Genomic DNA, 15,818 nt, shown 5'->3' on the forward strand with positions numbered 1-15,818 from the left:
AAAAAGTGCAAATCTACCGCAACCCTTTTGCCCAGTGAAGTTATTTGATAACTATGTGCAATCAGCCGCTCTCTCTCCTTCTCTCTATATTTAGCCAATGAAGCATCTGCAAGAAAGATATTAGTCTCTTGATATTCCCATCAGCAAAGTGCTGTGCAGACCAAATGGGTCCCCCTTTACCCCTCACTCCCCCTTCTTACCCGGACTCTCCCTCCCCCCGTGAAGATTTGCCATCCAAGTCCCAACTGGATTTTGCACGCCTTAGGTTCTTGATCCAGCCACAGGTCAAAGGTACCCTGGAATTGGTAAACTTCTCAGCCACACGCCTTTTCCTATTTTCACTGTACCTTTGAGACCAGTTCTTGGTAAGTGGATTATGCTATATTTTTTCTGTCACTTCACTAACCGCACACACTGACACCGTTCAACTAACAGCTGCATGAAGGCAATGAAAACACGACCAGCAATAACTTCAGACACCCTAATAGTTTTGTAAGCCCAGACGATACCGTTTGCACTGATTGGAAAAATCAAGGTTGAATGATACCTGAGGTGGCTTTTTGCTTCTAGAATGTGGGAATATGCTAAACACTCCCACCCTGCCTGGTATATGATTTTATGTGGAATGCAGAGCCTGTACTGTCCAGCTGGGGGAACTTAAGACTGGTGGACCCCAGCTTGTGATTATTTTACAGGGTGGGCCATTGCACCCCCTTCGTCACACCACAACATCATCAATCTGTGGTGTCATATCAGTTTGAGGGAGATTTCCGATTTCTTCAAAGCATTAAACCACAGTGAATGTGTTTATGCGTGTATGTTTGTGACCAATCCTGAGTATCTGACAATAAAACAGACACCACGACTCGTCACTAAAAGGTCTTGCTTTAAAAATAGCCATACTGTATTGAGTTACAGTCAAGTCGTTGCAATGTTTGCCATTAACAGAGTCTTATACTAGCAGAATAATCTATATGCAGGCATATATGTGCAGGAAAGTTGGTGGAAAAAATAAATAAAATCTTCTGCTGTACCATGATTTGGACCTTCAAATGCAGATTTTAATCTGATTTGTTTGCGTAATTAGTTTAAAATGTATGTGTTGAATACTTGAGAACATATCATTGAATTAGAATAATGTAAACACTTTGTGTGTGTATTATTTTCTTCAAATTCAGCAGACCGGAGTCAGTTATGCTTACACCATATCTTAAGACATTGTCCAGATGCTTAACTATATAAGACCTTTCTCTTGTTTTTTTTTTTTTTTTAAATATTCTTGTGTGTAGGGCTAATTTTTCATCTGTCTCATCCCAAGCCTCTGTTGCTAATTTCATAATGTCATGCTGAGCTATTAATGTAGACTTGAGCAATTAATAACCGTTATTAATGCAGTTATTAAAATATAGAGAGAGACAGTGAGAGATTGACTGAGCTTGTGTGAATTACATATGCATCTGTGTGTGTCTCTACTAATAGTGAAACCACACTAGAGAGAAAAGTTATGTAGCTTTTAGCTATATAACTATTTTATTGATACAATTGTACATTTAATAAATAAAGGTTCTTAATATCACTGATGTTTCCATTAAGAACTTTTAACATCTGAAAAGCCTTTCCGTAATCACTTCCACAAAATATTTTTTATAAGGTTCGCAAGGTTCTGTAGATTTGCAAAATATTCTTCAGACTTACAAACATAACTTTTTTTAAAAGAGTTCTCTAAAAGTTTGTTTGGGCAACAAAAATAGTTTTTCTATGCATTATTCTGAAAACCCTTGTTTGGAGCCCTTGTTTTTAAGAGTGTGTATGAAAGAGATCTTTCTATGCATTATAAAACATACTTTAGAGACGAAAACCTGTTATTTTTATTTTATAGTTTAATATATTGATTTGTTTGCTCAATGAGGACGTTTACATGGACACAAATAAAACAATTTTAATACGATTAAGAAAATACTCTGAATAAGAGTCTACCATGTATACAGAAGTGTTTGATTAATTTAATATGTTTAGGGTCATAATCAAACTAAACAGAAATGGAATTATTGAAGTATTTTTATTTGTCACAGGGGGGCATAATTGAAATGTTCCTGAATGAAAGTGAAAGTGCCAAACTGCAGTTAAATTTGACAAATTAAAAATGAAACACCCTGAAATTTCATGAAACTCTGGAGGAAACGTAGATAGCGTGGTAACAATGACGTTTATCGATCTATGTGCTATAACATGTAAAACGGGATCATGAATGGAACATTCAAAAATCAACTCATGTAAACACCTTAATCATATTATTGTCTTAATCAGATTAAGGCAAATAATTCGATTACTGATGTCCTCGTAAACGTGGTCGTTGTCTGTGTAGAATTATCTGAAATTATTTAATATCGAATTGTAGAAATGCTAAGTCTGCCAGGAGTACTATAGCTACATTTTGTGGATATCATTGATAGTTTATCAGACAATAAGAATGTTCCATAATACAACATTTTTTAAGTACGGCATAAATATAATTGACCAAACACTGAAATAAAGATTGGAATATTTTTAAACCAACCTTTCTTCAATTCTGTCTGGAAACTGTCTGTAAACATTACCCTAACCAACCAAACACTGTGATGGGTTATGAGTGTATGTTAAGACTTTGCTTATCCTTGGAATCTGAGGAATGTGAGGTCATTGGTGTCTGCCCTTCTCTACAAGTCCTCAAGGACTTGCATCTCACCTAAAGTTTTTGCTTATTCAGCAGCTGTTCATCAGTCAAACTGTATTCTAATCTACTAAAAAATGTTATAAAAGCAATACTAATCAAATTTATTTATTTGATCAAATCCACTCTCACCTCTGTTTCCCCAGTCTGGAATCATGCCTCTGTCAGGAACACCAGCACCACCCAACAAGCGGAAAAAGCCCTCCAAGATCATCACTGACCTGTCACACATCGCCCAAGATGGTAAGACACAAGCAACAAACAGGGGAACAATTTGATTTATTGCCGATATTGTATTGTAGGTAGCCTATAATTGTCGCTGGAAACTAAATTACAAACAGTTCCTTCATCGTCACATAGACTACAGTACAGATGGGAAGAAAGTGGAAACGTATAGCATTACTGTGTGTTATTGTTGGTATTTTATGTGGTAAATTAGTCGTTATATATGTAATTCAAACTTACCTCACTGACCCATCGCGCTGGTAAATGATGTAACGTAATACAGTAAATAAACCCCGCCTACTTCTATTTGATTAGCCACCTCAGTCTACAGCGGGGATTTTTGTCATCCTTGTGTTGTTTAATTGAGTGGAGTTAATTAGGACAGTTTGATCAATTAAATTTTTAGTGTGGGATATGCCCTGATGCAATTTATGGTTATTATAAACTAGTGAATAATGACAGGAAATGTCTTTGATAAAGGTTTTTTTTCCATGTTTATGAAAGAAGCCTTTTAAACTGCAGCAAGGCTTATGCAATTGAATAGTAATAGTGAAATATTTTTTTTAATTTTATTCATTTTAATATTTACTAAAGTATATTCATAAAAATACATAACAAACTATTTTTATATAAATATTTATTTTGTACTTTGACTATATAAATTTCCTGGTTAGTCTTGTCCTAAGCCATTGTGTCATTCAGTCTTGTGTAGTTATGGGTGTTTTTGTTTTGCTTAGTTAAGCTACTCATTTTCTTTGCCTGTTTGGTCTACATCTGTGTGTTTTGTTGATATGCATTTGAAACTCTCACCACATATCAAAAGTTCACAACTGTTGCTGAATTGTTCAGCAGATAAGATTAATTAAATCGATCAAAAATCACTATAAAGATAACTAAAAGGAATATAATGTATTTCAAATTGATTTTGCTCTTTTAAAAAATCACATATATATTGCACAAAACCATTACTGAATTAAAAAAAAATAAATAAATAAACCCATTGGGAGACCTGACATAATACTATACAACCACAAGTCAGAAAAAGTTGACACAGGATGGAAAAGGCAAATTAATGTGTTCCTCAATATTTTTATTTTATTTATTTTTTAAAAAAAAAAATTTTTTTTTTTAAATAAACATTCGAAACCTGGTGATGAAGTGTTTCAGGTGTAATTTTGGCTCATTGGGGAGAATGGGACAAAATTATACCTGAAATAAGTCTTAAAGTGGGCAACATTACAGGGTATTCGTTGTCGCATTTTCCTCTTCAAAATGCACCACACATTCTCTATTTGAGACAGGTCGGGACAGCAGACAGACCAATCAAGTACCTGTATCCCTGATCCTCTGCAGCCAGTACTGCGTACAGTATGTGGTCTTGTTGAAATATCCATGGGGACCCCTGGATAAAAAGAAAACATAATCTGCTGCAAAATCTCTATGTACTTTTCAGCATTAATGATGCCATCACAGAAGTACAACTGAAATACCTCCAGATTCCTTGGATTATTTAATTATGTTATGCACTGTTGAAGGTAAAATATCCAAATAAATTCCAATTTTTCTCTGAGGAACATTTTTAAAATTTTCACACGTATTTGTTGGCAAACTGACAATCCTCTGCCCATCTTTTTTGGATGCTGGTTGGTACCAAATAATAATTACAATCACCTGTTGACATCACCTGTGTCAAATCACATCTTTATTTAACCAATTTGCCTGAATACTAGCCATAAATTCCTCCTGTCCCAATGTCTGAATGACACAAAAGGATATATATTTTCAAATGAAATGAAGTTGACCAGACAAAACATGAATTATTTTGTGTTCATATTATCTGCAATGAAATACAAGTCAAGGTAAATTTGGAAATCACTACTTTCATTTTTATTTGTGTTTTCCATACTGTGCCAACTTTTTTTGATATAGGGTATATATAAAAATTATAGACAAATATAAAGGACAAATATTTTTATAGATGTGAAGTTCAAACATACGTTGCCTTAAATCAGATTTCAGACTTCTCATGTTGTGTTTTAAAAAGCTTTATTTCAAGAATAACATGTTTGGACCATTTCTATCAGTGATACTGGGGTCTGGAACTTAATAACAGTTTTTATACTTTACATCTTTTTTGCTTCATGATTAAAGAGTGTTTGTTTAGTCTTTCTGGCAGGTGAAAAGGCATCTTCTTTGGAAGATGTCATTAAAGAGATTAAATCATAGCTATCATGCTATAACACAACCCGCTCAATCGTCTGTGTCAGTCAGGTCATTCTGAAACTGTTTATTGGGAACATCATCCTCATTTCAGAGCCTGTCAGTAAGGTTTCATGCAGCTGGATTTAATATGTTTTAATGAGGAGTAATATGTCAGTGGCAACATGTATCTTGTAGTCTGCATAGATGAAATGTCAGCTGTGTCTCTGATTATTACCGGTGCACCTCATCATTATAATCATGGTACACGTACTCCACTGAAGGAACATTACATAAGGGGCTCCTGAGGAAATTAAGCCTGAGTGATATGGTCTTTTTTATGCTTTGTGAATAATGTGAAATAGATGTTATTATGAATAAAAAAAAAACTGTTACAGAAGAGTGGATAATTTAGTTTAGGCTATACTCTTAAAAATAAAGGTTCTGGATTGAAATTGATTGGCACTGAAGAATTGGCACTTTTTTAACATTTCCATTGAACAAAAGACACTGTGTAATGGATCAAAAGGCTAATAATATTATTAAAATGTTTCTTTGAAGAACTGGTCAGTAAAATTATCTTTGAGGGGAAAAAATTTGTTCTTCTATGGCAAGCTACAAAAGCATCTTTCAGAATCTTTATTTTAAGTTACAAACAGATTCTTACTAATTTAATTGTTGAAATGTTTTTCCTTTGGAGGGAATAGCCACTTATTTTATGTAGAAATATGCTTGCTAAGTTCCAAAGAAACGAATTGTTTATACTAACACCGTCATGAAGATTTCCAAAGTAGAGTGGGTGGTAAGATGAATAATAGTGTTATGATTACAATGCGAAAAACAGATATAGAGAGTTTCCTATGATAATGATATCTTGCACAGTTAATGTTTTAGAGAACTACAATAATATTATGATGCATTTATTACATATTATTGCTAACATGAATTTTATTTCCAAATGTAAATTAATTTATTGCAGCATTTTTGTAAAGTGCTACAAAGACTACATAGCTACATAGACAAGCATGTTTTGACTACACTTTATTTTGATCAATTTTAGACATTCTGTTGTCTATAAGTAACTCTCTCATTAGAGTAGTATTGGTAGACTGTTAGTAGGGTTAGTAGAATAAGTTATGTTTTTGGATTTTTAACCTTATAGTCAGTATATGTCTGAAGGACCATCAAAATAAACAGTTAGCAGAACAGATAAATCTGACCGTTTACTAGCATGCTAGTTGACATGTTAATGTTGCATAATGGTCAAAACAAAAAATTATTGTTTAATTAATGGCAGGTGCGGCGCTTGCTTCACAGCAAGAAGGTCGCTAGTTTGAGCCTTGGCTGGGTCAGTTGGCGTTTCTGTGTGGTGTTTGCATGTTCTCCCCGTGTTGGTGTGGGTTTCCCCCACAAGTCCAAAGACATGCGCTATAGGTGAATTGGGTGTGCTAAATTTGCTGTAGTGTATGTGTGGGAAAGAGAGTGTATGGGTGTTTCCCAGTGATGGGTTGCAGGCAGCTGGAAGGGCATCTGCTGCATAAAATATGTTCTGGATAAGTTGGCGGTTCATTCCGCTGTGGTGACCCATTATTAATAAAGTGACTAAGCCGAAAATAAAATAAATGAATGTTTAATTAAAAATGAGATATTTAAAGTATCCAGCAGTAATGATTTTTTGACTCTTTCTAGAAAGTTCACAGAGACAGAAATGGCTGAAAGCATGTTATATTAATATTACAAAAGCATCATATTTTATTATTTTGAAGACTCACACTACACAAATAAATGAATACACATATACACATAAATGACAATCACCTCTTGATAAACCTAAGAAACCCTAAACTGCAGATTACCTTTAAAAAAAAGAGCTTGTTTAAAAAGAACAATAAATAAATAGTTGTTTTTTTTCTCCAGTACAACTAAAATATTTAAATTGTTCAATAGGTAGCTATAACTAGTTAATTTACAAATGTTTCTTTCAAGAACTGTTCACTGTAAAGAACCGGTTCTATAAAGAACCCCAAATGTATGTCTTCACTGACATCACTCCAAAATAATATATTTGGAACAGTCTTGGAAAAAGTGCATGTTACTTTATGTGGCAATTAACATTTAAATCAGATAGTATGCAATAGTCAACATTTGGTCAACAGGAATAGGTGTTGTTCATTTTGTTTTTGCTTGGTGGAAAGAGTACTAAAAAAATCATACTCAAGTAAAAGTACCATTGCTTGCCCAAAAATGTAGTGTGAGTAGAGTAAAAGTACCTGTTGTAAATATTACTCAAAGTATGAGTAAAAAGTAGATCTTTCAAAAGTACTCAAGAGTAGTGAGTAGTGAGTATTACACTGTAAAAAGCTGTTACATGTAATTTGTGTATGTGTGTGGAAACGTAACATTCTGAGGTGCATTTAGTTATTGCCCAGCAGGCACACAACGTCATAAGACATTAATATTAGGTTAGATTTAGGTTGTGATGTCAGGTGACCAAAATTCAATGTCTAGACAGCGTCTAAGGACATCATTATTTTGACTTGTAATAACGACATCTAATGATGTTGATATTTGGTTGATTTTAAGTTGTGTTGAAAAGTGACCAAAACCCAACGTCGAGCCAACGTCATATTGACGTCAAATATATTTATTCATCAGGTATGGCAACTAAAATCCAACATGTGATAGACGTCGTAGTGAAAAAGATCACACAAACATCATTAGATGTTGATATTGAATTGATTTAAATTAGATGTTGATATTTAATTGATTTAAGGATGGACATTGGACTTTGACGTCGACCTGACGTTGGGTTCTGACGTCAACCTGGTTTTCATTTTCATGGTCTTCATTATGATGCGATTTGCCTTCTGTGTGATTTGATAGAACAGGAATCCCAGGACTGATTTTTCAAAAGTAGTGACTGCTGATTGAAGGAAAGTAGTGGAGTAAAAGTACAGATACATCACTAAAAATGTACTCAAGGGAAAGTTAAAGTACAGATTTTTAAAACTACTTAGTAAATTACAATTCCTAAGACAACCTACTCAATTACTGTAATTTGAGCATTTGTAATTAGTTGCTTTACACCACTGGTTTTAGGACAGCTTTGTAGAAAGGGGATGATTGATTAAAGATGATGTTGACAACCGTACAGCTAGTAGGAAGTATTTCTCACAGCTGTGTCAATGTAGAATGCCAGATATGCTGTAATGTGAAGATTGCAGATTCACAGACATAGTGGAGCAAAGAACAACCCAACTTGCAGTTATTTATTTCAAACAGAGATGGCGACAGAGATTCAAAAGCTCAATGCTGTAGTGTCATGGTGCCCATTGAAATGTAGTGTAACTCTTTTTTTTATTTTCTAGAGTATGAATCAGAGCCAGAGGCCTCAGAGTTTGACTTGGGGAAAAAGATCAGGGCACCCAAGGACATCATGCTAGAGGAACTGTCCCTTAATAAGAACAAAGGCTCCAAGATGTTCAAGATGAGGCAAATTCGAGTGGAGAAGTTTATCTATGAGAACAACCCTGACCTCTTCAGTAGTGAGTCTATGGTAAGGCAGGCTAGAAGTCAAAGTCCTATGCATATTTGTTCACAGATTCAAGATTATTTACATAAGATTGTCATTACTCTTAAATTAGTTCTTCTGTGTATCAGTGTTCTACCTGCATTCAGACTCTTTATATTGATCAAGGGTAATACTAAAATAATGGTCCATTAGGTAATGTTAGTTAATGTATTAACGAACATGAACAAACAATAAGTAATACATTTTTTAGGTATTAATTAATCTTTGTTATTGTTAATTAATGTTATTTACAGTAATGAAAAAATAGAACACCCCATGAAAGCCTGGATATTTTGAAAAAAAATTAATATATGGTTATTTAATCTGAATTTTAACAATACTGAAATATTAAGGTAATATAAAAACAAAGCAAATAAAAACGTATTTAAATTAAAGATTTAATTCTACAAAACGGCATATTCTAACTGAGGAAAAGGTTAGAACATCTCACATTTATTCACACTTAAAATGGCTCAAATCACAGACAGATGTACCACAACAGATGCACGTTATTAGTAAATCGTTACTCAGCATTTTGAATGACGCTTGCCATTTCTAAACCTCTGAAATTTATTTTGATGTGCTCCTGACTGTTGAAGTAAAAGTGAGCACCAAGGTTAGAGCAAAAGAGCTGTCTGAGCTGTCTTAGTCGTCGCAGCAAGTTTACACGCAAGATGCTAAAAGAGGTCTCTAAAAACCCTAAAATGTCTTCACGGGACCTACAGCAGGCTCTGGCTACTGTTGATGTGAAAGTGAATGCTTCTATAATCAGAAAGAGACTGCACAAGTTTAACTTACATGGGAGGTGTGCAAGAATAAAACCTTTGCTTTCTAAGACAAACATCAAGGCCAGACTGAAGTTTGCCAGATAGAATAATGACAAAGACCAGGGCTTCTGGAGTAATGTTCTTTGGACAGATGAGTCCAAAATTTAACCATTTGTACACCAGAACAGGCAACATATTTGGCATTTAACGACAACATTCCAGGAAAAAAAAACTCATATCAACTGTAAAGCACTAAGATGGAAGTGTCATGGTTTGGGGTTGCATTGCTGCAACAAACAAGGTGCACATGCAAGAAACCCCTCAAACAGAATTCTGCATTGAAAAGTGTGCTACTCTGTCCTCAGACCGATGTCAGAGACTGGTAGATGGCTAAGAAATGTCTCACTGTAGTTATTTCAGCCAAATGGGGTTACACAAGCTATTACGGGGTAGGGTGTCCTAACTTTTTTCTTGTAAAATTACATTTACATTTTTTCAGCTAAAATTGTTTAATCACATTACCTTAATCTTTTTAAAATTGAGATTAAACAACCATATATTAAAAACCTTACAAAAACCCAGGGTTTCATAGGATGTCCTAATTTTTTCACGACTGTAAGTTAATTAATATTAATTAATGTTAAAAAGCACAATGTTAGATTTTGATAATGCATTAGCAGTGTTGAACTATGATTAGTTAATGCTTTACAAGATTATTCATAGTTTGTTAATGTTAGCATTAACTAATTGACCAAGTGTTACCTGATCAAGTTCTTATTGCTAACACTAAATGTTTCAAACATGATCTGAATGGTGAATTGGAAGCACCTCCACTAATTATTATGTTACTTTTTGTAAAGGATAACCTCCAGAAGTTTGTGCCCAGCCTGGGGGGCCAGATGATGGATGTTGGTGGACGCCTGATTGGTGGACAGATGGCTGGGCATGCTGGTGGGGTCGGCCAAGCACCCGTGCCTCCTCCTAAACCCGGAAGCTTTGGCAAGGGAGCCGGGGGTGGGCTGCTGGCTGGTGGACTCGCTGGAGGACCTGGAGGTGTCGGAGGTGTTGGAGTGTCAGGAGGAGGAGTAGGGGGAAAGGATGGTCTGTCAGTAGATATCTCACTGAGTAAGTATAGAGAAAAGTTAGAGACTTTTTTTACACTAGCCAGATCGCCCATATATGAAACTTATAGTAATAAAAAGCATAGTTAATTAAAAATATGATATGCCTATCATTGTACTAGAAAAGTTAAGACAGGCGACACGGTGACACAGTAGGTAGTGCTGTCGCCTCACAGCAAGAAGGTCGCTGGTTCGAGCCTGGGCAGGCGTCAGTTGGCGTTTCTGTTTGGAGTTTGGATGTTCTCCCCATGTTCACGTGGGTTTCCTCCGGGTGCTCTGGTTTCCCCAACAGTCAAAAGACTTGCAGTAAGTGAATTGGGTAGGCTAAATTGTCCGTAGTGTATGTGTGTGTATGTGTGTGAATGAGTGTGTATGGGTGTTTCCCAAAGATGGTTTGCAACTGGAAGGGCATCTGCTGCGTAAAACATATGCTGGATAAGTTGCCGATTCATTACACTGTGGTGACCCTAGATTAATAAAGGGACTAAGCCGAAAATAAAATAAATGAATGAATGAACTTAGTCAACTTAAAACAGAAACCGAAAATACAGTAGTCATCATTTTAAGTGAATCAAAAATGTTTTCCAAAATTGTCCTAGGACAATAATGGATGTTGTTCAACAGTTTTAGGACAACTTTGATGAAATTTGAGGATCTACTTCAAATGTTGACTACAATAGTTTTTCTTCCATATTGTTTTATAATAATTATTGATTCATTCATTTTCTGTCTGGGAGAACATGCAAACTCCACACAGAAACACCAACTGACCCAGCCGGGGCTCAAACCAGCGACCTTCTTGCTATGAGGTGATTGTGCTACCCACTACACCACCATGCTGCCCTTTATAATAATTACTACAACATTAAATAAAATGTTTTAATTTGATGGTGACTTTAAATAATATTTCCTTCGGCTTAGTCCCTTTATTAATCTGGCCACAGCGGATGCCCTTCCAGCTGTAACACATCACTGGGAAATACCCATACACTCGCATTCACACTACGGCCAATTTTTAGCTTATTCAATTCACCTATATTGCATGTCTTTGGACTGTGGGGCACACCAGAGCACCCAGTGGAAACCCACCGCAACACAGAAATGCCAGCTGACCTAGCCGGGGCTTGAACCAGCTGTGAGGCGACAGTGCTAAGCACTAAGCCACTATGTCACCCCAAACTAAAGAATAAGTAAAACTTAAAAAAGTAAACATAAAAGATTATGCTCACTAAATTTTTCAGAGTGGAAACAAATAAGCTATAGTAAACAGCATGACGTGTTATATAATATTTCAAATAGCATGCACAAATGATAAAAAACACTTGACAAAATTACTCAAAATTAACCTTTGATAAAGATATAAAAATTAAATCTACTTTAAAATACAATTAAAACTATGAATACAAACATTTGCCTCGAAATACCTAATTTTATTTACCCATTCAAACATCAAACCCTTTTTTACTCAGACATTTTTTTATACATTGAAAACCACTTGGCTTCAGTGCTACACTGTAAAACCAAAAAAGTTAATGTAACTTAAACCATTTGAGGAAACCAATTGCAACAAACTAATCCTAAAATCTAATCCAAATGAGTACTGTGAACTTAATCCTTTTGAGTAAACGAAGCAATTTGAGCACAGTAAAACCCAATAAATGAAGCGAACTCAAACCAACTGAGTATTGTAAAACCCAATAAGTTAAGGCAACTCAAACCGTTTGAGGAAACCGATTGCTAAAAGCCATTTGAGTAAAAAAATCTATTTGAGTACTGTGAACTTACTCCATTTAAGTTGAAGTAAGGTTAAGTTTTAACGTATTACCTTCAACACTGAGTTCAGAACTAATTTCAAATGAGTAGAATTAACTTTCAGTAAATTTTAAGTTAACTACACCCATTTCATTTGATTAAGTTAACTGCTGGTTTTACAGTGTATTGATGTTTATTGTATTGTTTGTAGGAACAACATAAGAGTGAGTAAATGATGAAATTTGAATATTTTGAGAACTGTTTGACAATTTCACTGCTCTATCTACTTTTTAATCGGTTTATATTTCTCAGCTGGTGATCAAAGTTCTAAGGCTGCTTTGGACAAGGCTAAAAAGAGTGCTGAATATGTGAAAACATACATTTCCCCTTGGGAACGAGCTATGAAGGGCAACGAAGACCTTCTAGCCACAATGAAGGCTCAAATGCCATCACCCTGCACTTTCATGGAGCTGCGGAAATACAAGAGCTTCAACAGGTGCATTTCACAATCTACCTTTTCCTCTGCATATTGCATTGCACAGTCCAATAGTCTGTTTTTTTTCCCTTGAATTGCCCAATCTCTCAATCTGTCCAGGAGTGCCATGCCTTTCGGTGGATTTGAGAAGGCGTCCCAGCTGATGACCTTCCAGCTGCCAGACATCGAGGTGGCCACCGAGGAGCCCGAGCCTGCAGTGGTTTATCAGCATGACATCAACTCAAGACCCTCCTTTAATCGTACACCTATTGGCTGGGGTGGCAGCGCTGAACCAGGCAGCATTCACATGGAGCTGGAAACTATACCATTTGATGGGGAGACTGATGATCTGTGAGCTTACAATCCTATATAAACTAATATGCCTGTCCTAATTACCCTGCATCTGTCCTTATAACCCTCATATGCACACATAGTCACAATGCAGCATCCTGTAGATCCATCAGGAGGACATATAAAATGTGAATTGTACACTTAATCTAAACCTGTACGTGAGCCTAAAATAAAGAAATTCTTATGTATTTGTGTAGGTATCTTGTGCATAAAGCAAATCAGCCTAAATTAGCATGTCAGGTGGAGACTGATGTTTTGGTTCTCTTGTTATTTTGTCAGCGTGTTGCACTTTAGAAGTGAACAAATGAGCTTGACGTGCCTTAGGCAACAATGTCCAGTTAGCACTACAGCACTGATGGACTGCTTGGCACACTGCTGTTTTCAGTCACTTAGATACAGGTAAACAGTTCTGAGAGCATAATCTGCAACCTCCCTTTAAAACAGCCTATCGTCACACTTTACCACTCATTATGGTGTCATTTACATGCGTAAATACTAATTATAGTCTTGGCCATCTTGCACTTATTATAATTGTGTTGTGGAACACATCACACAGTTGCTCTTGCTATAGTAAATTACTGTTGTTAAATTATGCACATAAATATATTCATTATATCCATGTCATCATAAACATTTATGAACATCATCAAACGTAGGGTGATCAAATAAAATCTCTAATCTCTGTCTCCAAGCTAAGCTGCTACATGCCCATTCTTTAATAAATGATCGATTGCGTATATTTTTGTTCATGGTCTTTTGTGGATTTACTGTGTTTTGGGGTCTATAATTAAATTGGTAGGGAGAAAGTGGGTCATACTGTAAGTGTATTTGCAGGAATTTTATAGCACGAATACTAACTACAGCCAGCAGTTTGTGTGCAATATTTCATAAGGACTTTCATCAGAATCTGAATCTGCTTTCTTGCCAAGTGTACCTGCACACACAAGGAATTCTTCTTGGTAATGAATGTTGATGCAAATAAATATACAAGATAAAATAAAAATGAGCAATAAAAACGAACAGTATAAAACAGTATGAAAATAGGTTTTTTTTGTTTAAAACAGCATTTAAAAATGCTTAAATAATATATTTGAAGATTACATACATGTTTAAAGTATGTATAATAATCAACTCTTTTTTCCAGATATCACATATCTCTGGTTGTTGAATTCTTAAAACGAATTCTCATTAATTAAATATAGAACCCCAAAATAACCCAAAATACGAGCTCTCAGTGTGATTTTGTTTGGGCAAAGTACCAATGTGTCAACTATGAAATTACTTTCCTGTTCATTTTCAATGCTGTCATTTCCAGCCACGAGCAAAACAAGTATGACTAATATTTTCAGGACCATTTTTGTCAGATGTTGAAAGGTTTTCTTTACTCTTAAAAATAAAGGTGACAGGAAGTACCAAAGAATGTGGTACAATGAGGTGCAACCCCAAATCAGAAAAGCAAAGGAGAGTATGGAAAATACAAATAAAAAAAGAAAGTAGTTATTTCCAAATTACTTTGACTTGTATTTCATTGCAGACAATATGAACACAAAATTATTCATGTTTTGTTTGGTCAACTTCATTTCATTTGTAAATATACATCCTTTCTGGTCATTCAGACCTGCAACGCATTCCAAAAAAGTTGTTAGAGGAGCAGTTTAGAGCTAGTAATCAGGTAAATTGGTTAAATAATTATATGATTTAAAACAGGTGATGTCAACAGGTGATTGTAATTATGGTTTGGTAAAAAAGCAGCATTCAAAAAGGTCTAGTCCTCTCTAGGAAAAAAGATGGGCAGAGGATCACCAGTTTGCCAACAAATATGTGAGAAGATTATTGAAATGTTTAAAAACAATGTTCCTTGAAAGATAAAAAGACATTTGGATGTTTTACCCTAAACAGTACATTACATTATTAATAGATCCAAGGAATCTGGAGGAATGTCAGTGCGTAAAGGACAAAGGCAAAAACCTTCTTTAATTCCCTGCGTCAAGAACCGTCATTTGTTCATCTTTACATCCACAAATGCCAGTTAAAACTATACTGTACCAAAAGGAAGCCCTATGTTAACAGTGTCCAGAATCACTGTCGACTTGTCTGGGCTCTAAGGCATCTGGGATGGACTATCACACAGTGGAAACATGTACTGTGGTAAGATGAATTAGTATTTCAGGTCATTTTTGGGAGAAATGAATGCTGTCTGGATCGAATAAGAAAAGGATCAATTAGACTGTTACCAGCAACAAGTCCAAAAGCCAGGGTCTGTCATGGCATGGGGTTGTGTCAGTGTCACTTTTGTGATTACATCATTAATGGAGCACAATATGCTGCTTTCTTTTCTAAGGACCCCAATGCATATTGCAACAATACAATGCAAAACCACATTCGTCACACATTACAAAGTCCTGGCTACAGAGGAAGAGGATTCAGGTACTTGACTGGCCTGTCTGCAGTCCCGACCTGTCTCCAATAGAGAATGTGTGGTGCATTTTGAAGCACAAAATGTGACAACGAAGACCCTGTACTGTAGACTTTAAGACTTGTTTGCAGAAAAAATGGGACAAAATTATACCTGAAAGTTGAAACACCTCATCACTTGGTGTCTCCAGCCCCTAAATGTCTTTTTAAGTGTTGTGAAAAAATGGCAAAA

At 35.5% G+C, this 15,818-nt stretch overlaps 1 protein-coding gene across 2 annotated transcripts; it reads left to right on the top strand.

Moving 5' to 3' along the window:
• The first annotated feature begins 236 nt into the window (after window positions 1–236).
• Window positions 237–13,908, top strand: myoz1a (myozenin 1a). 2 transcript variants are annotated; one of them, XR_015505393.1, is made up of 6 exons: window positions 237–365; window positions 2,857–2,953; window positions 8,503–8,690; window positions 10,333–11,054; window positions 11,515–12,841; window positions 12,941–13,359. XR_015505393.1 is itself a non-coding variant. In NM_205678.1 (6 exons), exons 2-6 carry the CDS (start codon window positions 2,866–2,868, stop codon window positions 13,173–13,175), a joined length of 960 nt encoding a protein of 319 aa, NP_991241.1. In that variant the 5' UTR covers window positions 305–365; window positions 2,857–2,865; the 3' UTR covers window positions 13,176–13,908. The 2 variants fall into 2 exon arrangements, 1 of the variants encoding a protein (NP_991241.1); NM_205678.1 differs by having other exon boundaries at window positions 305–365; window positions 10,333–10,597; window positions 12,658–12,841; window positions 12,941–13,908.
• The last annotated feature ends 1,910 nt before the right edge of the window (window positions 13,909–15,818 follow it).

This window comes from Danio rerio, chromosome 13 (genome assembly GCF_052040795.2).
Source record: "Danio rerio strain M-AB ecotype USA chromosome 13, GRCz13ab, whole genome shotgun sequence".
Taxonomy (NCBI): domain Eukaryota; kingdom Metazoa; phylum Chordata; class Actinopteri; order Cypriniformes; family Danionidae; genus Danio; species Danio rerio.

What these genes read in the sequence shown, in the direction of transcription:
- myoz1a (NM_205678.1), top strand. Translation starts at nt 2,866, where the DNA reads ATGCCTCTGTCAGGAACACCAGCACCACCCAACAAGCGGAAAAAGCCC. An exon ending in TCTTCAGTAGTGAGTCTATG is followed by an intron (nt 8,691 to 10,332) that starts GTAAGGCAGGCT and finishes CTTTTTGTAAAG; the next exon opens with GATAACCTCCAGAAGTTTGT. An exon ending in GTCAGTAGATATCTCACTGA is followed by an intron (nt 10,598 to 12,657) that starts GTAAGTATAGAG and finishes TATATTTCTCAG; the next exon opens with CTGGTGATCAAAGTTCTAAG.